The sequence below is a fragment of the Scatophagus argus genome, chromosome 6 (assembly GCF_020382885.2).
Source record: "Scatophagus argus isolate fScaArg1 chromosome 6, fScaArg1.pri, whole genome shotgun sequence".
NCBI lineage: Eukaryota > Metazoa > Chordata > Actinopteri > Scatophagidae > Scatophagus > Scatophagus argus.
The window spans coordinates 252,720-275,000 of NC_058498.1; the positions used below are offsets into that span (position 1 = coordinate 252,720).

A 22,281-nucleotide genomic window follows, 5' to 3' on the forward strand; every position below is an offset into this window, starting at 1 on the left:
GTTTTATCCATCCAGGCTGAGATATGATTTATGACTTCTCTGTTTTATTACTGCAGAATGTGCTGATAAGTAAAGATGATCATTATGCGAGTTCTTACAGTGAAGGTGAATGGATGTTGGTTCAGTCGAACGACTTTGTTTGATTTTTTTTTTTTTACAGCTTTAACATGTACGTGAAGAACTCTGGTTTACTTAAAGATGGTTTTAATACTTTTTATTTCAGCTGCTATGTGACTGCATCAGGAAGAAGACGGGAGCTGATAAACATGAATGTCATTAATGCACACCTGCATCTGTCCAATGAGAAGTCAGGTGTGACAGTCAGAGTCACGCTGGAATAAACTCAGACACTGACTGAACTTGAACAGGCGCAGGATTTTTGCAGTCACTTATTGTTTCAGAGTTCATGTGAGTTCAGCAGCAGGAGGCTCTTTTCAAAAAGCTCCCTGAATGCAAAAAGCAAAGTCAAAGACAAACGCCATAACACACAATCAGGACGTGGTGACACAAAGTGTACATAAAAAAACTTTATTACTGGAAGGTAAGATTGACAACAACATGCTTTTACCACAATAAAAAATAAAAAGCTATTGCACTGGCTTTACTCAAGCAATGTTTTACCTCCCTCTCAACATCTTCCTCAAGCTTTTGTCTCCCTGCACCTCTTCATCGCTCTTTATGGACAGCATGACACACAGCTCAGAAGAGCCGCCCTCATCTGAAGTCTCGTCCATGAGAGTCAACAGAAACGAGCAGCTCAGGCAGACAGAAGCTTAACCGAAACCACAACAATCAGTTCTGACTCAACACAATCGTCATGACGAGTCCTAAATGTCCGAGCTCTGAGACGGGGCCGATCGGCTGCACAGATTTAAGATGAAAATCTGCATCTCGGCCACTTGAAGTCTGTAAATGTTCCCAAAGTGAGAGCAGCTTCCTGCAGGGTGACGGGCTCTCGTTACTGCCTGGGCTCATCGAGTGGAAAATATTCAGCTGGATGAGTCTGAGATCGGCTCTCTCGGAAATCATTCAGAGTGGAGGCCAACAGGATGCTTGTGGATTTTAAGGCTCGGAAATGTGACCGATTGATCCTGCTTGATCCTGATTTTGTGAGCCACTAGCATGAAATCTGGTCGGATTTTGTTATTATCTACATTTCAGTCTTTTAAACAAGTCAGTGGAGTCAGAGTTCAGTGTGAACGACACAAACTATCAACACTGAGATGATCAGCTTCAGGTCTGAGAGCAGCTTATCCAATCAGAGGCTCATCTGTTACTCACAGATCACAAAGATCTTGTATTTTACCACCGTGGAGCCCGTCAAACCTACAGATCTTCCACACTGAGAGGCGAGACGCTTGACTCGTGACTCTGAATCACATCCAATGTGGTGGACTAAACTGTTCAAGCCTGACGCCAACAAAGAAAAAAGCAGTTTTAAACTCATTAGTCCTCAGCTTCCTGGCCGTCTGATTGGCCAAGGCATTCGGCAGATAAATCCTGAACCACAACGTCCGCATCCTCAGCACACGTCTCGACCCCACGACACACCTGTTAACCCCCTCAACACGGACGAGATGATTTGAACACATGAGCACTGACTCCTCCTCCGTCACAGGTGACCTCTTAATCACACACAGCACACTGAGAGCAGGAGTCACCTGGACCAGGACCGGTAATCACCTCAGCCTGTCAGAGGAGGTTCGGTGGCTACAGGCACAAAAAAACCACATCAAGAAAAATGACAAGAACATGTAAACATGACACAGTTTACCAGTTAAACTGACATCACTGAACTCTGTCCAACAGGAGCTGAGTTCACCTGGTGAGAGCAACTCGTCACAGGAGCAGGACACGTTCGACACGAGTGGACTCACTGTGCATTCGACAAGTCGCCTGTGTTTCAAATGTACAGCAGGAATCAGAGGAGATGAAAGGTGAACAGCCAGGAAAACACAAGAAAAACTCCAACAGTTACTGCGTCCTCGTTTGTACCTCCTGAGCGCCAGTCAATACGCAGTCTGACAGAAACGTTCACAGGAAGCAGGAAGTTCTGAACAAAGTCAGACCGAACACACTCAGGGTATAAAACAGATGCACTACAGAACTTTAAATATTATATACACACATAGACAACCATGCACAAATTAAGAAACGCTCTCTCCCTCACACACACACACACACACACACACACACACAGTGAAGTCTGATCATCTCACAGGATCAGAGGCAAACACACAGCAAGTTGGTGCAGATAACAAACAAAAGCAGTGCAGCCTTCAGGGGCCAACAGGGACTAGAAATAAAGAGGTCCAACACCAGCGTGGTTCTGAACTCAGTCTGAGCATGCTCAGTATGGACTCTTCAGCTCAACTGTTCCTGTTTCAGGAGGTGTGAGCAGGTGACCGGGAACATCAGGCCAGATTCAAGTCCCTGTGTTGTTTGGAACTAAAGACGCTCTGAATCCAAAGACTGCAAGCGCTAACACACATCCAGTAAGTGTGTTAGCCATAGTCCTGCTAACACGCTGGTGTTCAGGTTGATGGGATTTTGTCAGATCTATTAGCTTTTCAATTGTCTTTAGGTTTAACTTTCAGCATTCAAAACCAATGAGCTACATGTGATAATCTGCCACCAGCGACATTTGCTACTTTAACTGATCCAGAAAGGACCAACTGAAACGCAGTCCTGTAAGCAGCTGATCTAACTGTCACATGTTGCACTATGAGAATCAGTACTTTCCAAACATCAACTGGGGCAGAAGTGAAACAGCAAAATAACTTTTGACAATAAATAATAGCAAGCTTGGTGTTCATTGTAAGCTTCAGTGAAATCTGTGCTACTTCACTGAAATGAATCCCTGGAACTCAAGAAAACACATTCAAAAATCAAGGCCTGCTTTACACAAGCTGTGGTGAAACGAGCCCCCCTTTCCTGCAGGCCCGCAGTATCGGACCACCAGGGACAACGGCGAGACCAGAATTAATTTTGGTCTAACTATCTGGTGCTGAGAGCACACTGATGGTGCAGATTAATTCTGTTAAAATCACTACAATACGTTTACACAGACTGCTAAAGATACACTGCAGTTTATTGCTGAGATACAATCTTCAGTAAGGCACGTCCTGATCTGAGGAACATGCAGCTGCAGGCCCTGCCAAACATGAAGGTGAGAAGCTGATGAGTCGTGTCGTGTCTAAAAGTGGACAAGCATGGACTGCTGAGCTCTTTACTCCTAGCCCCATGTATTTTTGCAAAAAGGGGAAAGTTTCTTGTGGCATTTAGTCTGAAAGCAGGAAACAAAGAGTCAGGACACCAAAATAACTTGCACAAACATTAAAGAGGGCAGAACAGCTGGAATGGAACTGGACTACCACATCTGTCTCTACGTCTCTCTGTTGCTCTGAAAGTCAAACTCTGATTAGTGCGAAGGAACTCGTATGTTTTCCTCCAAACATGCAGTTTGTGTGAGTTTTAAGAGCTCAAGCCAGTACTGAGTTGCGTGGTCTGTACACGCTGTTCTGGTTCTTTGCTTTTTGCTGCTACGTCTTCTTGCCGGCTGTTTTGTCTTGTTGCGAGGAGGCAGGCATGGCGTCAGTGGTGGTGGTTTTCGTCTGGGGTTCGGACCTCCTGTGCTGTGGCTCACATGGTGCAGAGGAGCTGGGGTGGCTGCTGAAGGCAGCCTGAGCGGCTGCTGAAGCCGGCCGCTGTGCAGATGCAGACGAGGCAGTGTCGTCCCTCCCTGCAGTCTCTGATGTGGGCCTTTCTGGGACGTCCTTGCAGGATGATGGTGGCAGTGCTGCACAGTCTTTCTGGGTTGAGGATTTGGTCGACCTCTGTGAGGTGGTCGGTGAAGCGGTTTTCTGTTTGGATGGGGACTCGGAGAGGCGAGGCGCCTGAGGGGTTGTGAGGTGCTTAGAGGGAATTGAAAGGGGGTCAGCTGGTGGGACTTCTGGGGTGCCACCTCTGGATGGTTTCTGGTCCTTCTGGCTCTTGTCCACAGCGGTGCTAAGTTTGACTGGGCCCAGAACGCTTTTAGCTACTGTTGCAAGCTGGGACACAACTTTGTCCACGCCGCTCTCAGGAGCTGAGGCTGAGGCCGGGACACTCAGGCCTGCAGCAGCAGCTGCAGCAGCACACAGTCTCCGGTTGTCAGCCTCCTTCTTCTCCTTGGAGATGCCAGGAGAAGAGCAGGAAGTGCGTGGAGTCTCTTGGCTGTCAGTGGTTCTGCAGTCTGTAGTACCAGTGGTAATCCTGGAGTCTGTAGTAATTGTGGAGACTCTGCAGCCAGAAGTATTGGTAGTGATGGTAGTAGAGGGGACTGTGGTTTTAGGGCTGCACAGGGTTTGGCCCTGTGCCCTGGTCTCTGATGCTGCAGGCCTCTTTGATTCTTGGGGAGGGCTTGGCTTGAGGAAAGTGTCCTTGCTGACTGAGATGAATGCACTGCCTGGGGTGGAAAAGGGAAGGGGGCCCTGAGTGGGTTTTGTGGTCCCGCTTGGCCCCAGAACCTTCCTTTCTTGTCTTGCACTGCCTTCTGCAGATGAAGCCGACCTTGTGTCTTTCACCGCAGGGAAGGAGGTGCTCTGACCAGAAACGGTCTCTGTGACAGAGGGGAGTGTGTGGGAGGGGGCGGGCCTGCCGGCCTGCGAGGGCCCTGTAGGGGAGAACGTGGCATGAGGGGTGCAGGGGGAGAGACAGAGGGACGGCAGCGTGCCTCCAGGGCCCGTTCTGACCGTGGTGGGCCTCAGCAGGGGAGGAGGGGTGAAGGCTGTCCCCCGGCGTCCGTCCTGGCTGTCCTCTGAGCCCTCATCTGTCTCGTCCTCAGAGGAGTCAACCTCATGGATGGCGTCTTGTTTCTGCAGCGATTCCCTCCGCTCGGCTCTGTCCTGTCGGATGGCGGACAGTTTGTCCTTCAGCTTGCTCTTCCCAGGAGCCAGGCCCAGCGAGCCGGACACCGTGCCGACAGTGCCGTCCCCCTCCTGGCGCCCTAACTTCCTGGATGAGGAGGAGTGTTTCTGCAGGCTGCCCTTCTCCACGCCGCGCCCTGCTGAGGACAGCAGAGCCTCGCTGGTTGACTCCTGCAGGTCAGAGAAGAAAAACACACAGACTGAACTGAAATCCCACAGTCTTCACAGTAAATCGAGCAGCTACACAAGCAGTGGATTAGAGTAAAAGGGTTGTTGGTTGTTGTCATGACATCCCCTTTTAAAGACACCATCAAAACTATCATCATCATCATGATTATCCTGTAAGAAGGTCGAATTTAACGGTATGGAATCATTGTACTACCAACTTGTGTGCTGAGGTCACTGTGGTGAACTCATACCTGAAGACTCTGTAGACTCGGCTCTCTCTGCAGAATCTCCTTCTTAAAATCTGAATGTGAAATATCCATACTGTGTTTCCGGCTCCCTGCGGCTGCTCCCACCGCCAGCTTCTTGTCCCCCGCTGCTGCCACCCCAGAGGGAGACGAGGGGGAGTTAGAGAGGGAGGCAGCCAGTTTCTCAGCTGACTGCACCCTCTTCAGGAGCGGAGACCGTGGAGGCTCTGCGCTCTTCGGCCTGGAAATCTGCCTCACCAAGGGAGGGGAGGAGTGGAGCTTCACGGGGAACGACTGACCCACTGCAGGCTGTCCTAGAGTGTGGCTGGGCAGCGGGGAGGGCGAGCGCTGCGGCGAGCTGCTCTGAGGGGTGGGTGAAGGCGTGCGGGCCAGCGGGGAGAGGGGGATGTTCCCGGCGGACTTACGTCGGGGCGAGCGGTACTGGCGCTGGAGCTTCGGGGCGAGGCCGTGCAGGGAGCTGGGCCTGATGTGGCCAGAGCTTGCCGGGGAGTTTGGCACGCTGGAGCTCGGAGAACTGCTCTGAGATGAGTTTCCACCAACTGACAGACAGAGAGGAAGTACATCAGTAATCAATTCATGCAGTGTTTCTTATTAGTTAGTTTCTTTATTAGGTACTATTTTACTCATATCAACTAATATGCACTTGCGTTTGACGAAAGTGCAGATTGTATGCATTTTGTACATGGTTGAACAGGTGAGGGATACGCTGCAGTCCTTTGGCCCTTTGGCTTACTGCCGATGAACAACACAAAAAAATAAAAAACTTTTCCAAAGGAATAATCAGTCTGTCAGGTCAGCGTTTGCCTGCGTGTCTCACCAGAGTGGGCGGAGTCCGGCGTGGACCTGTAGCCCTGCGTGGGGCTCCGTGGTGACAGGTTGTGCGTGGGCGAGCCGGGGCCGCTCTCCCCCGAGGACAGAGAGCGGTTCAGAGAGGACAAACTGCGACTGGTGTGGAGGAGAGACGCCTGCTTGGTGATCTTCCTGAACAGAGACGTCTTCTTCTTACTGCCAGGGAAAACATACTCAGTGAATCCCTCACATCGTGTGCACGCGCACGCACGCACGCACGCACGCACGCACGCACACACACACACACACACACACACACACACACACACACACACACACACACAAAGTGATGTCTCCCACCTGTCCTGTCCCTCCTTAGTCTTGGTCTTCTTGTTGCGTCTTGCCATCTTGGATTTGTGGCCCGTCTTTCGGGCGGGGCCGACCTTGATGGACGTGTTCTCAAACGGGGTGGCGCAGATGGACACTTTGGCTCCGCTCTGAGAATTAGCAGCCAGACAGCTCAAGATGAGGACTTTCATGACTGATTTATTTTTTGTTTCAGTCTTATATTTTTTTGATTATTAGCATTAGCTGCATCAACGTCAAAGAAGCTCGTGTGATTCCACTGAGTACAAACAGCAGAAGTGAGTGAACTCAGTACCTTCAGTATGAGCTCCACCACTTCTGTGTGAACGAGACCGTGAACTGGCTCTCCGTTGACGTGGGTGATCAGGTCTCCCTCCCGCAGTCCCGCCTCGTGGGCCGGTCCGCCGTCCTCCACGTGCTGAGGGAGAGCGGACGGTCAAAGTAAAGAGTCTGAATCACATACACCTCAAAAATAAAACAAAGGTCTTATATTCAAACCAACATTAGCTGTTCTGTGTCTTCGTGATTCTCAGGACTCACCCAGACCATGTGGTGGACTGTGTAGATGTCGGAGTCTCCCATGTATACTCTGATGGCTCTCAGGGTGAAGCCATATTTCTTGCCTGCTCTGTGGATCACAATGGCAGGTTTGGTGCTGCTCACGGCTGGGGACAGGTCCCGGCTCGGGGACGAGTCCCGTGACGACGGATTGGACGACAGCGAATGGGGCGACATCGGGCTCGCCAATGGAGAGGCTCCATGGTGGTCTACGAGGACAGATGAGGGACAGATGAGGCTGGATTCCAAGTGGAGTCTTAATCTTTGGTCTGTTTCATTCATTCACGCTCAGCATAAAAACAGATGAGACTGCGGTCCTGCCGCAGCGTCTGCACGGGAACACACTGACCTGCAGGAATCATCAGCGACAGCGTGGTGGCCGAGGCCGACTTGATGACCTTGTTGAGGGGCCGGGAGCTCGGCGTCGCTGTGTGTTTGTCGGCGTCTCCTGACAGCAGCCGATGGCGAGCTCTGCGAGCCGCCAGGTCGCTGATGGCTCTCGGAGTCGACGGAGAGTCGCTGTCCGCTGCACATTTGGCCGCTCCACTGATGCCACCGTTACTGCCGTTACCTCGGTAACCGCGATCGCACACGTCACCTGAGCTGCCCGCTGCAGGAACAGGTGACAGAGGTGGTAGAGTGATTGATCTAACCCTAACCCTAACCTCTGTGATTGATCCAGCTGAGCAGGACAGTCAAACATGGGGTTAAAATAGAGACGCATGTATACAACACAGGCAGACGGACTGCAGATCAGACCAAAGTGACCAAAATCAGACCAAATCAGAGTTTCACTTTGCTCTGAAGTAAAGCTGACAGGCAGAGAAGGCGAAGAGCAGGAAGTGTGTGTCTGTGGACAATGACACAATAAGCAGGAGCTGAACTGACGCTGTTTGGTTGGTTTGGGTTAGGAAAAAGAACGGAGTTATCGCTGTGACCATCTGACTCGGGTGAAATAGTTTAAACTGAACCCACGTTCTAATACGAACCGAGCCAAGTTAACACGTTGTGGACCTGAGACATGACCACAGCCTCAGCTCCAGAACGTTGGGGATCATAGGAAAAGAGAAATAAAAACCAAAACCGGTTTTGTTGTGAGAAACACAGATCATCACAAAAGAACAGAAGATTTTAATAAATTTAACAGCCCCTGACTGTAAGCCTGTCTGTGTGTGTTCGTACTGACGTGTGAGCGTGGCCCTGCTCAGCTGACTGGAGGTGGAGCTCGGCGTGGTGGGAGACTCATCCAGCTTCAGCTCTCTCTCCACTGGGAGCTCTGGGATGGCGAGGGGAAGCTCGTCACACCGCGGGCCCCTCACTGCGCTCGCACCCAGCAGACTGGGACTCTTACGACTTCCTGCCGCACCTGAGAGACCAACAACAACGAGTCAGAACGTCGGGGTTCCTGCTGCTAACGTTCTATAGCTAAACATCTTTGAACCACGGAGTTCAGGTCAGCCTCGACGTCTCTTTCATTTACTCCACCATTTCTGGGCCTCCCTGAAGGACGCTTTCCTCCTGACAGCTCGTGACCATCAGAATTTGCTTCCTGTGTTTTACCTTGGCCTCCCTCTTCCTCAGAAGAGATGGCGAAGCGTGGCATCTCGATGATGGCTGAACAACAGCGTCTCCGGACCGTCAGCGGCGGGCTGGAGTCGCTCTCTGTGTGCGACGACTCGGAAACAGACAAACGCTTCCGCAGGCTGCAGAGGTGAGACACATGACACGTGAAACCACGCGGCAGATCGAGAACAAGTGTTACGGCTCGTCAAAGAATTGACTGTTCTAACAGAGGTCTGGACCGAAGTGAAGAACTCACATTTCAGGAGACCCCACCAGCCAGGACCGGTCTCTGGACTTGAGTCCGCTCAGGCTGTCGATTCGATCTCCGCCCTCCTCGCTGAGGCTGCGTTTGGTGGGAGGAGGAGTCCTCTTCTCCTCGTGCAGAGACAGACGCTCCATACTGCTGTACACCTGCACACAGCAGGTGGTCAGAAAAGCTGAGGCGGACCCTGCGGCTCCACGTTTACAGCCAGAGTGAATCTGATGATTGTATTCTGCTGTGTTACACTGTGCGGAGACCGCATTCAACTGCTCTTAAAAACAACCCAGGAAAGAGAATCCTGAAAGACTGAAGATGAAAATCTGCATTTGCTTTGCAGATTAGTTTCATTCACGTTTGTGCAGGATTTCTCGTGTCTGACGTGTCAGCGTGTACCTTGCTGAAGCGAGGAGAGCAGGAGGAGAACTGTCGGATCTCCACATGTTCATCATCGTTGGTGTCGTCCTCTTCTTCTGAATCGACATGGTGGTACCGATCGGAACGAGCTGTGACACACACACACACGCACACACTGATCAGGCTGCATGCTGATAACTTTCAGAGGGACACACTCGGATGAAGCAGTCAGACCTACTGTCAAAGTAGCTGGTGTCGTCCTCAGATTCCAGCTGGGGAATGAACTCAGCTTTCTGCCTCAGCAGGCTGTTCCAGTCCAGCTCGGTGAAGAACGGGTGCTGCTTCACCTCAAAGGCACTTCCTGTGGACACCGAGCAGAAGACGACAAGCGATGGAACAGAGGCAGATGACAACAACTGCAGTAACCTGTGTGTGTGTGTGTGTGTGTGTGCGCGAGTGCGTGTCAGTATGTGTGTGTGTGAGACCTGTGCCCAGTCTCTCCAGAGGGTTCTGTCTCAGCAGTTTGGAGATGAGGTCCTGAGCTTCCTGAGGCAGAGCTTCATCCTCCTCCGGCCAGACGATCTCGTCTAACACGACACAAACATGCCGTCAAAAACTGCTGGGTTTTATTAGTCAGACAACAAAGACGAGACGACAAAACCAAACGCTGCTTCTTCGACTTTTACCTGCTGCAAAACGTCCATGTTTCCTGTGTTTCAAGTTCCTTTACTCCCCTGCACTGCGCCTTTCGTTAAGATGTTATGATGCTGATATTTAAGATCTGATGTCTGAGGGTTCGTTTCTGAGCAGCCTCAGTGTGTCTGTTGTCACACTGACAGACACAACAGACAGGGTGATAAGCCAGGATGAAATCTGTCAGTGGCTGGCAGTAATCGATGTGTTTGTTTCAGGTATCTCACCAATATGTTGTTTCTGTGTATCAAATGAATCTTAATGCAGTTAGTTTATGTTAAATGTAACAACTTTAGTGTGTGTGCAGTTGGCTGCACGTGAAAACACACACCATCACTTGTGCATCAGTGTGCAGAGACTGTGACCCATAACGGAGACCTGCAGGGATCAGACCTGCTCCATGAACACAGACTCACCCTTCATCACAGCCAATTCAGAGGAGAGAATCAACTGATTTCACTCCTCATCTGTCCAGACACACACACACACACACACACACACACACACACACACACACACACACACACATACTGCACCTGCCGCAGGGCCCGTTTGTCAGCTTGTGACTCACCACTGATGACCTGACCAAACAGCTCCTCAGGTGTGTCTCCGAAGAATGGAGCACAGCCCACCAGGAACTCGTACAGGATGACCCCCATGGCCCACCAGTCCACCGGCTTCCCGTAGCCCTGACGCAGGATCACCTCTGGGGCGATGTACTCCGGAGTGCCACACACCTGAAGAGGCAGCAACACGCAGAAAATCAGCCAAACTGAGCCAAATTCAACTCCGCAACCACAGGAAGTCACAGAGAGGTATTTCCTTTTTTGATTTTTTAAATACCCTGACATTTTATTGCAAAAGAACAGATAACGGGACAACATTCTGGACAATCTGCCACAGATTTCATTTTGGACCACAGAAGACCTAAAAGAGGAGATCTGGTACCTGTTTATCGAGGAACTCCCTGGTGTCTTTCTCTATGTGTCCTTCATACAAGTTTGTGGTCAAACTCATCAAACCGATCTTTGAGAGGCCAAAGTCCGTCAGCTTAATGTGTCCCATGGAGGTGATGAGAAGACTGCAGGACAGAACATCAACTCTGTGCTGCGTTTCAACTTCATTTAAACACAACCATCGCCCAAATCATTCATTAAGAATGTGCATATCTGTGCGCGTGTGCAGGTGTGTGCATGTGTGTGCGCGTGTGTCTCACTTGTCCGGTTTGAGGTCTCTGTGCACGATGCCGTAATTGTGCAGATACTCCAATGCGAGGACGGTCTCTGCAAAGTACATACGAGCCATATCGACGGGCAGAGCTCCGATGTTCTTGAGCAGCGTGGCACAGTCTCCTCCTGCAGAGGACAGTCACCAAATCAGACACAGTGCAGGTAGGAACAGCAGACCAAGACTGTCAGGACGGGGATCTTACCCTCCACGTACTCCATCACCATGCACAGGTGTCTCCGGGTCTCGAAGGAGCAGAACATGGACACGACAAATGGGTTCTCAGCAAACGTCAGGATGTCTCGTTCCACAAAGGCCTGCTGGATCTGGTTCCTCAGGATCAGGTTCTGCTTGTTGATCTTCTTCATGGCGAAACGCTGCCGGGTCTCTTTGTGCCGCACCAGAAACACAGCTCTACACGTGGAGAAAGACAGCAAGTGAGTTGTAACACAGGTCCATCAATCAAGATGTTCCTGACAAAGTGTTGATGAGTTCCGTGTCCACGCGTCTGACCCATAGGCTCCGTTACTGATGAGCTTGATGTTTTCAAAGTCTTCCTCTCGAGGTGTTTTGGTTTTAGTCTGGGGTGGAGCTGCCGGGACTGTAGCTCCTTGACTCTGAAACACACACGCAGGCACGTCCAAAATCACTAAAAGTCTGAACTGTCTCGCACCTTATCTGCTTGAAAGTGTTAAAAATGTGTCTTAATGAAAGAGAAACCTTTGGATGGTCTCCTGATGCAGACAGACGTGTTCATGCACTGATAACAATGTGATTCTCTACTCACATCCACTGAATCATCCGTCTCTGGGGTTTCTGGGTTCCCGCTGTCATAGCTGCTCAGCTGGGCCATTTCTGCACAGACACACGGGTAAGAGTTACCAAAGCGAGTCCGGAGAGGACATCTCAGGAACATAAAGAGAAATGTGAGGCTGGTTACCCTCCAGGGGGTCCCTGGTGAGGCCCAACTGGCTGATGATGTATCGGGGGATGTCAGACTTGATGCCTTGGCCCTCCTTGGCATGGCCCTCTGCTGCTTCCAACAAATGGTAGAACTCCTCGGGATCAAACTCCTGCGGGGGGTGAGGATTTAAACCATTGAAAAGGTCGACCCAAACAACAGCGAACATGAATATTTGTCACATGTTGGTGCTGTTGCTCCTGTGTGAGCAGTTCGGTCTCTACTCTGAGTAAAAGTCCTGTTTCCAAACTGAGATACGGTTTTATCAGGACAGATTCATAAAGCAGCAGTACATGAAACATTTATCCCTTTGAGCGTCCTAAAGCACGTTTCAGGTGAGTGATTCTGAGCTGTAGAAATGTCCAGACAGACGCCTCCTGGTTTCTGATCACACCAAACTGCAGTGATTCAACAACTTACGCCCTTTAAGATTCAGTGCTGTGATGCATAAAGACTGCAGTGACCACCAGTGAAACAGGCTCCTGATTGGACAATAAACTCTGTCCTCTGCAGAGTGAAGGGAGACAACTGGACACCCACTTCCTGTCCCCATCTTCCACTTATAAAAACCCATCCTGTATGCTGTCACAGCTTCAGCTGCGTTTCATTGGTCAAAAGTATTGATGCGAGCACCTCGTCCTCGTCCTCCTCCCTCAACAATTCCTCTGTTTCTGTCACTCTGTCTGTCCTCCATCGTCTCCTTCCTCTTCCTCGTCTCATTTCTGGGCTCACACAAAGTCGGATTCACCCATTTGACCTCAGTCGAGCACCATGTCAGCCCAAAGTGATGGAGCTCAGCGTGGAGGATCCTGAGTGTGAGAGTGTGTGTGTGTGTGTGTGTGTGTGTGTGTGTGAGAGAGAGAGTGAGTGCAGTATTTCCTTCTTTAACTTTAACTTCAAAATTCAAAATTACTTCTCTGCATTTAACCATCACTGACTGAAACACACACACATGCAACATGCAGTGAAACACACAGGAGCGGCGGGCTGCCATGTCAGGCACCCGGGGAGCAAACTGGGGGGGTTAAGTGCCTTGCTCAAGGGTACATCAGCCGACTAATGGGGTGGAGGGGTTGATCAATCACTCCACCACACCCAAATTTTTCCTGCCAGTCCAGGGTGGAATTGAACCGGCGACCCTTCGGTCACAAGCCGCTTCTGAAACCTCTAGGCCAGTATTTATACACAAAGAAGTAATTATACAAATACTTCAGACTGTACTTAAAAGTGGACTTTACTGCTTTAGTGTTCAACTTCTGTAGATAAAAAAGTAATACTGTGATCAAAATCTGGCTCCTACATTACCCACAATGCACGAGGAGCAGTCAGAGTGTGTGTGTGCATGTGTGTGTGCAGTAGTGGCTCATGTACTCCCTTTAATAACAGCGTTTGAGTAAATGTACTGAGTGTTTCTCTCACCAGACACTCCAGCAGACGCGCCGGCCGGGCGATGATGATCATCAGCTTCTTGACGAGCTGCGTGACGAAGGTGACCTCCACGCTCTCCGAGCGCTCGTGAGCCTGGACACACAGAGACACGACACAGCGTTCAGTCTCAGCCTTCATGTCAACACAGTCCTCCCTCGACACCAAAGTCTAAACTGTGCTTGAAAGCATCTGCTTCAGTCTGGGAGAAGACTGAAGTCTCTTTTCATTATTCTGAAATCTACGGTGGAATCTGCTGTGACCTTGAAGGTGTGTTTGCCCTTCATGAACAAAGCAGAACAAGCAGCTTGAGGACGGTGGACGGTGGTCCTTCCTGCAGTGAGCAGTGAGACGTAATCTAAATGAGATGACCTCCGCCTGCTCCCACAGATCCACCATGAAATGTCTGTCAGGGTGGAGACACAGCAATTTACTGAGCTGCCTCGAACACATCCAGACTGCACTGATCCCAGAACAGAAAGTGTGTGTGTGTGTGTGTGTGTGTGTGTGTGTGTGTGTGTGTGTGTGTGTGAGTGAGTGTGAGAGTGTGTGCCGTAACAATTACAAACCAGCCACTGCAGCACATGCTTCATTCTCAGGGGGCTGATGTGTGTGTGTTCCTGACGTCTCGTGTCTCGTGTGTATGTTTTCATCATGTATGTGCTGCGTTCAGGCGTCAGGCTGAGGACGAGCTGCTTCATAAACAAAGCAGGCTGTTAGCCCAACAGGCCCGGGGACCCAGACCCCCCTGAATTATTTATAACTGTAATGAAACCTGCAGGGGGGGCGTCTGTCTACTGTACATGCACACGAAATATGTGTGTGTGTGTGTGTGTGTGTGGTGACCACACAGGCCAGCGTTCAGTGAATAATGGACAGCTGAGGGACAGACTCACACTGTGCAGCAGCTAATTAACCAGTCGGTGTGTGTGTGTGTGTGTGTGTGTGTGTGTGTCCCGTGTGGGTACACACACAGCTTGTGTGTGTGCTGTGTGACAGAATGTGCAGGTTTTGTATCAGCGTGTTGTTGACTGACTGTGAATGTGAAACAGATGAACGAGTTGCTGGTGCCAGTCGGTTTATTTTGTTACTGAAGGCCACATAAAACACACACACACAACACTCAGGTTAGCGCAGCTGCATGTATTTCTGTTTCTGTTTCTGTGAAGGAAGTCATTTTTTAGATTTGACTTTTGCTGTCCGCTGAACGTTTGAGATGTTCAGCTGAGGTTGTGTGTATGTTCACACTGTAAAGCTCCTGTTCAGCATCAGTTTGAAGGATTTAAAAAATCTGACGCTTTTTTAAATTCTTTGTCATTGTTTCCACCTGGTTGCTTTTACATCTAAACAATAAAAGTTTCAGGGTTCTTTCATGGCTTTCATTCTCAGTCGGCAGCAGCTGACATCACGTCTGTCACACACAGCGGATCAAAGTGAGAACACGTTTCCTGAACATTCCAAAATCGTTCAGTGCGATCAGTTCGTCTGATCCCCGATCCACGCCCTCCCCCCGCTGTCGGAAAAGGAGATCACCTCCTTCTCAGTGCGGGTGATGTCTGAACCAGATGTTTGCAGCTGCATCTGAAACATCAGTCGACACAATGGATCACCACAGCTGAGTTCGCGCTCCGTGTGACCTGCAGAGCTCTAACGGGGTTTCCAGGGGTTATAGCAGAGGATGGTATGCATGCAGGTTGCCATGGTGACCACCCAGCAGGTCACAGCGGCCCAGAGACAGGGATGGATGAGGGCGACGAAGAGGACGAGACGGAGATGAAGGAGAGGGGTGGAGGTGGGACGGGAGCAGAGGAGGACAGAAGGGGCACAGAAGGTGAATCGGCCTCCTGCGAGCTCCACAATGAGGTCATGACACGACGAGAGAAGAGAATGGACGGAGACACACATGCGAACCAGAAGAGGGGGACAGATTTAACAGCAGCACTGAAAACACGGCTGACGTGAGGACACACAGGAACATGAGGAGGACGTGAGCCGCTGACAACTGAAGGACCAGTTCACGCAAATCACTGACAGCACTGGTTTTTATTTTAAATCATCTAAGCAGCCCAAATGAAATTCCTTTTGCTGCCATCAGGAGGCACTCTGACACTGAAACCTGAGGAGACACGCTGCCAGCGTGCAGGGACCTGCTGCTTTAACACCTTCATATCGCCACAGTCCTGAGGTAAACTAGACAACAGCATCCAGATCACCAAGCTGACAGCGTCTTCATACTGAGACACCACAAGCACGGAGCTGAGTTAACTGACCCTTCAAACTGAGCTGATGAACGCGAGGCCGTCCGACAGACAAAGTTCATCTGAACAGCGAAGGCACCATTCAGGAGAAACATCCAGAACACTCAGACACAAAATGAACATACGTGACAGACGATCGTCTGATGAACTGAAGGGCCCATCGCAGTGTGCCACCAGCTGCAAAACTGACCTGACGACTCATTAACACGTCTGAATTATTAACAACCTGCAGACAAAAACTCCCACAGCGGATCACAGAGCCCAAAAACGCTTCATATTTCACGTCATCCACATATTATCGTTAGCATCAGACACTGCAGGTTCTGTTTCAGGTTAATCATAACGAAGTCCCAGCACTGACGCAGCAGGAAGAATCTTTCTGTCATATTCAAGCCGTTGAAACCAGAGAAGAAGAAGAGCTCACATCATCGTCTTGACTGAATCAAACCTGACTCAACTGATAAGTTGGCCTCCTCCTCCCAGCTGTGAGTGAACACCTTCCACTCGCTCCTCCTCATCACCTCCTCCAGCACCTCCTCCTCCTCCTCCTCCAGCCTCCTCTGCCACGAGACACGAGACATGTGTGCTCCAGGAAACCACAAAACGAGGAATTTCCATACAGGACGCAGGCGGGGAGGATGTTTTCACACCTCCGTCCACCTGCTCACAGCCTCCACTCCTCTGCAGGTCTGCTCCACCTGCTGCCACGCTTTGCCCGCCAAAGAAGAAGAAAAAAAACAAAAAGCAGCCTAACGGCGGCTGCCTGGTGATGTCATCATCCAGCCCGCACTGCAGCATCGGCATCTAAAGCCTCTCCAGATGTGTCCACTTCCTCACCCCCTCCAAAAGCATGTGAACAGGCTTCATGCACGTACAGCCCCCTCCCCTCTGTGAGCCCGCCGGCCAATCAGACGCAGAGGAATCCCCTCCGAGCCCCACCCATCCAAAACCTTCGACTGCACCTCCTTCACCCCTCCTGCTCGTCTGGGAGAGTCATCCGTCAGCCCCCGGTGACTGCCAGAGTGTGAAATTAAAATCGAGGAGGATTGTATGTGTGTGTGTGTGTGTGTGTGTGTGTGTGTGTGTGTCTGTAGAACAGAAGGTCAATAAGAGGCTGGGGGAGCCATAAAGTCACCCCTCAGGCACTGGGAAACTGAGCTAATAGAGATGTCACCACAGACACAAATGTGAACATGTTTGTTCACACACACACAAACACACACGCACACACTGCGTGAAAGTCTCTGAGCCATCGCATGACACCACGTGACGGCTGTAAAAACGACGAGTGACCAGCAGACGCGTCACGCCGCGAGCTGCTGCCTTCACCGCGACATCTTCATCGGTCCAGGACAGATTTGATGAGTGACCTGGAGAAATATTTTCTGGAGAGCTGAGGCAGTTGTTCCACAAATCTAATTAAAAAATGATGGTGGTGCTAACACCGCTAACAGCACCTGCATTAGTCTTACTTCAGAAGGAAGGCACGAGGCCCTCCGTCTGCTCCCATGATGCAACATGCTGCCACTGCGCAGCGATGACCCCAAACGGCGCCGACTCGTGAATAAAATCTCAGTTTGCTGCTCATCATAGGATTTAATCGATGAGGAAGACGAGGGGAAGGCCAGCAGCTCCTTTTGTCTTCTGCTAAATGAATCTCCTCCATCAAAAACTCATATTTATATTCACTTAATATCCGCCAGAGGTCCAGATCATGCTAATCAAATAACGTCATTTAATTTCACTTTTCTTTTTTTCATTTTATGCGTCACGTGAAGCACTTTGCTCACAGTAAAACAAGTCCTGCAGTCAGACATGACGAGAGGCTGCGTATCATCTGTCTGGTTCTGTTTTCTTATGATTCATCATCTGCCCTCACAGAGCTGATCTGGAGCTCCACTTACATCCTGCAGCAGCTTCTCCAGGTTCTCCTGCAGCTCGTAGAAGTAGCGGGAGGTGATGAGGCCGTCTCTGCTCTTCTCCAGGCAGTCCCTGGACAGCTCGATCAGCTGATGGTGGATGAAGCTCAGGACCCCGTCGGCCAGCGGGCAGACCTTTTCCGGAGCGGAGGAGGACAGCAGCTCGGCCAGACGCTCCTCCATTTGAGCCGTCGCCTGAGGGGAGGGGAGGAGGGGAGGCAGTTAGAGGGGTGAGTCATATGAGAGGGACACATGGAGAGAGACCCACAACTGCAGCTGGGCAGGATAAACTCAATTCACACAATTCAATATTCACATGTGGGCCTGTAAGTCATCACACTGTCAAACAATAGACTCCATATTCTCTCTCTCTCTCTCTCTCTCTCTCACACACACACACACACGCTCATCAGCACAAACACGTTCTGAACCCTGACAGGTCAAAGAGTTCTGCTGCCTGAATTTTTTCTTATCAGCTCATCAGCAGGGGGCTTGTTACCGTAGTAACCTGAAACCTGTGACTTCCTGTGTACACGCCCCCTGCCACACTGACGTTACTTTGCACAGGAAGTGTGTGTTGGCAGTACAAACCTTGGGGAACCTCTCCTTGTACACGTGGTTCATCATCACAATCTCGTGGTCGAAGGAGACGGGCGAGCGTCCGGGGCTGAAACACACACAAATCCAGATGAGTGGAAGCCCGAACCAGACAACCAGCTTCAGTCCACCAAAACACAGCAACAGCACAACAGACAGAAAACTGACTCGTGAAAGTCACAAACAGCTGAATTATCCAAAAAAAAAAAACATCCTCGGGTTGACGTAACGGTTACTCAACGTGTTGGGGTTTTTGAACGCTTTCTCGTGTGTCATCTTCACACTGCAGTGACTCAACAAACCTTTGAACACAGCAAAGATCTCCAACTTGTGCTGCTGAGGTCCGAAGCAGATTTCCTGACCCCAACAAGGCAGAAGGGATGAATCTTCTAGTTGAGACTATGAGGGCAGAACGAAAGCCAGGATCTGGGCTCGGCGATGGGGCTGAGCTGAGGTCCAGACTCAGCTGACGGACAGGATCGGTCGGGTCACCATGAGGACGGAATGCTGGACTCACACACACTAACAGGATCTTCACCATATGTGTGTCCTCAGCAGTGTAAACCGAGGACCTCTGGAGTGTGAGTGTGTGTGTCAGCTCTCAGGAGGGTTTCATGAGCTGACAACCTGACAGGACGTCTCCTGAAGTCCACAGTATCAACCCGTCTGTCTCTCAGTGGACCTCCAACCGTCCTCAGCACAGAGACCACAAGGCCACAGCAGCAACATCCTCCACTCCTCTGTGTGTGTGTGTGTGTGTGTGTGTGTGTGTGCGCGTTACTCATTCCATCCATTTCTGTTTTGGTTTGAGTTTAACTTGCAGTCTTTTTGATCCTGCAAAACTAAATGACCAAACAACAAAGAACGTAACAACGGGAGGTAGCTGATTCTGAGGCTCCAGGTGTGAGTGGCATGAGTCATCAGTACACACACACACACACACACACACACACACACACACACACACACACACACCGTGATGAGGTAATGCTCAAGTCATCCATCAGCAGCTCAAAGTCCAATTATCAGCATAATGAGCAGCCTGAATGTGACATATGAGCTAAACACCACAGAGGCTGTTTGTGTGAGGCTGTTTATCACACACACGCACGCACACACGTGCACGTATACACACACATGCACACACACGCACACAGAGTTGCTCGATCTGTGTTTGAGCTTTTATTGTGAAAACAGACGGGAAGTGGTGCGTTTTGACCGGTGCGATCCCAGCACTGATCCAGTGAACACGCACACACACTGGTTGACTGATGCGTGTCGATCCCGTGGAGCTCGGACACCTTCGGACCCTCCTGCTCCTGCTGGATCAGTGAGTCTGTGGGCTCCCACAGTATCTGCCTCAGTTCTTCTTCTTGTATCCGAGCGCTCGCAGCCTTCATTAAAACAAAGCTTTGGTTCAGAGCGAGCGGCAGTCGAGGCCCCAGGATGAAAAACACACACAGCCTAATTATTTCGACTGTAATGGGAAATAAAAACGTCCCGACAGCAAAAACCCTTTGTGACGCGACTCTGAGAAACGACACCAAGTTTGGTTTTAATGTCAGGCTGCCGGTCCAAAAGTGAGGACTGAGAGGAATATTGATGAAACATGAGATGAAATACGCTCGAGCCCTCAGGGCGGACGATAATTAAAACATCAGGCCGTCGACGTCTCTGCGGCTAAGTGGTGAAGTCACACATGACAAAAGCCTCTCAAAACACAAAGGAGCTCATTGGTCCACAGGGTAATTGAAGTAAATCAAACGATCAAACGAGACAGCCGATCCGAGGGTGAGACGGGTGGAAGGGAGGGGGGAGGAGGGGGAGAGTCCACATGTGAGACAGAGAAAAATAACACTGATGCTTCACAAGTGAGACGGCCGACTCGGAAAATGAGAGGCCTAACTGAGCGTGACAGGGAGAGAGAGAGAGTGTGTGTGTGTGTGTATGAGTGTGAGAGTGTGTGTGTGTGACAGTGTGTCTGTGTGTGTGAGTGTGAGTGTGCGTGTGTGTGACAGTGTGTGTGTGTGTGTGTGTGTGTGTGAGAGAGTATGTGTGTGTGTGTGTGTGCGCATGAGTGAGAGTGTGTGTGTGAGTATCTGTGTGTGTGTGTGTGCATGAGTGAGAGTGTGTGTGTGAGTATCTGTGTGTGTGTGTGTGTGTGTGTGTGTGTGTGTGTGTGTGTGTAGGTGTACCTAATAAAGAGGCCAGGCAGTGCAAACAGGCTTCTGAAGGGAGGCCAGCTCAGCAGCAGCCACAAGGGGGCAGCAGACTGACTGAGAGCTGCCTACAGGACAGGAAGTGAGTGGAAGCAACAGGCAGTGCAGAGCCCCTACCTGAGGCTGCGGGAGCGCGGTCTCATGGCGGGGGAGCGGCGTCCTTCCTCGTCCGTGATGCTCTCAGAGCTGAAGTGTTTGGTGAGGAAGTGCAGCTCGTCCGGAGTGGGCTGGAAGGGCAGCTGGTGCAGCTTCTCCTGAGATGAACAGGAGGACTGTGAGAGGAGGAGCACAGAGGGAGCACAGATTACAACCAGCACTGCTGCTACTGCGGGGTCAGGCTGGGAGAGCTGGAAGCTGGAAGGGGCCGGGTGAGGCGGGAGGAGCCGGGGGAAGTTGGAAGAGGCCAGGAGAGGCCGGGGGAGGCGGGAGAGGCTGGGGGAAGCCCTTGAGGCCACTCCCACTCAAACCCACTTGTTCAGATTTTGTTTATGAACAAAATAATACTGAGTGGGCAGTGGATCAGGCCTCGTCCTCAGTCACACAGCAGCAGCCTACAGGCAGAGGGTCCACAGCAGCTGCACACTAGGCCGTGAAAAGTAAAGGAGAAGGAGAGGGATTAGACCGGGGGGACAGCTCATATGTCCCTGGGGACGAAGGGAAAAGAGGAGTGACCTGAGAGCATCAGAGGGTGGGAGGTGAGGGGAGACAGGTGGGACGGCACCACGGCCGAGGGAGCAGAAAGCACTGGACTCTGGGTTCATGGTAAACTACCCACAGAAACACAGAGGACAGCGGACATAGTTACCGAGACAGTGGAGCTGGGAGTGTTGGTGCCATAGCCAGAGGAGGGCAACGAGGCCAGAGACCAGCGTCTGCCATCCGTCCTGCGGGAGAGACGGAAACATCAAGAACAAATACACAACAACAACAACAAAAACAACATACTGCATAAGAGACACAGGAAGAAGACGCAGCACCATCACATACAGCAAAAAGTGACGGAGGAGAAGGAGGGAAAGTGCAGACGAGGGTGAGACGGAGCGAAAAGCGCAAACAAAACCACAAGGAGGACCCAGTGCGGAGGTGGAGGCACATTTTACCCTGCTGGTTCACGAAAACACCTGAGTTCCTGCTGCCAACAAATTCCATGTAGAGACCCAACACAGTTTGCCAGCGACTTTAAAAAGCTTCAGTCACTTCCTGCTCGCCGTAGCTCCTACCAAACTGACACGAGCAAACTTAGCATTTGTCTGGGACTATTTTCAGTGGTGGCTGAATCCACGTTTGGGGCTGTGCTTGTGGAAGTAGGACGGTGTGTGGGGGTGGAATAAACCACAGTGTGTGTGTTGATGGTGATGAAGGAAGGCGGAGAAGACAGAGAAGATGAAGGGGACATATTTATATTCGTTTATAAATGCTTCTTGTGTTGGCTTGTCTTTTTATGAAATTTGATGACAGTAAGGAAATCTAAAATATTTCATCCTTTAAGGAACACATACGATTTATCAGCCACCTGATTTCAGCTCAGTGGCTGTCGAAGACCCTGTTCCAGAGTGCTGGGGTCCCACAAACTTCATTCAGTGAGCACACTCAGCCATGCAGGACAGAGGACAGCATAGAGGACAGGACGGAGGGGAAGAGAGGAGACAGGACGGATGAGAGGACAGAACAGAGGACAGAACGGATGAGAGGAGACAGGACGGAGAACAGGAGGGATGAGAGGAGACAGAACAGAGAACAGGAGGGATG

At 50.7% G+C, this 22,281-nt stretch overlaps 1 protein-coding gene across 13 annotated transcripts in view; it reads right to left on the reverse strand.

Moving 5' to 3' along the window:
- Nucleotides 1-512: 512 nt before the first annotated feature.
- Nucleotides 513-22,281, reverse strand: part of mast2 (microtubule associated serine/threonine kinase 2) — an 86,269-nt gene continuing 64,500 nt past the window's right edge. For 8 of the 13 annotated variants that reach the window (XM_046391428.1, XM_046391430.1, XM_046391427.1 and 5 more), the window contains 25 exons: nt 21,338-21,416; nt 20,650-20,804; nt 18,308-18,383; nt 17,702-17,911; nt 13,534-13,635; nt 12,094-12,226; nt 11,941-12,008; nt 11,667-11,770; nt 11,359-11,567; nt 11,143-11,281; nt 10,875-11,007; nt 10,498-10,663; nt 9,719-9,820; nt 9,472-9,594; nt 9,273-9,382; nt 8,874-9,124; nt 8,615-8,757; nt 8,241-8,420; nt 7,404-7,664; nt 7,037-7,263; nt 6,792-6,914; nt 6,491-6,627; nt 6,159-6,346; nt 5,327-5,880; nt 513-5,078 (listed from right to left, as the gene is read on the reverse strand). In XM_046391428.1, the coding sequence (XP_046247384.1) occupies nt 3,543-5,078; nt 5,327-5,880; nt 6,159-6,346; nt 6,491-6,627; nt 6,792-6,914; nt 7,037-7,263; nt 7,404-7,664; nt 8,241-8,420; nt 8,615-8,757; nt 8,874-9,124; nt 9,273-9,382; nt 9,472-9,594; nt 9,719-9,820; nt 10,498-10,663; nt 10,875-11,007; nt 11,143-11,281; nt 11,359-11,567; nt 11,667-11,770; nt 11,941-12,008; nt 12,094-12,226; nt 13,534-13,635; nt 17,702-17,911; nt 18,308-18,383; nt 20,650-20,804; nt 21,338-21,416 (5,509 nt within the window). In that variant the 3' untranslated portion in view covers nt 513-3,542. The remainder of the gene's footprint in view (nt 5,079-5,326; nt 5,881-6,158; nt 6,347-6,490; nt 6,628-6,791; nt 6,915-7,036; nt 7,264-7,403; nt 7,665-8,240; nt 8,421-8,614; nt 8,758-8,873; nt 9,125-9,272; nt 9,383-9,471; nt 9,595-9,718; nt 9,821-10,497; nt 10,664-10,874; nt 11,008-11,142; nt 11,282-11,358; nt 11,568-11,666; nt 11,771-11,940; nt 12,009-12,093; nt 12,227-13,533; nt 13,636-17,701; nt 17,912-18,307; nt 18,384-20,649; nt 20,805-21,337; nt 21,417-22,281) is intronic. The other 5 variants (XM_046391433.1, XM_046391432.1, XM_046391439.1 and 2 more) reach the window with 2 other exon arrangements.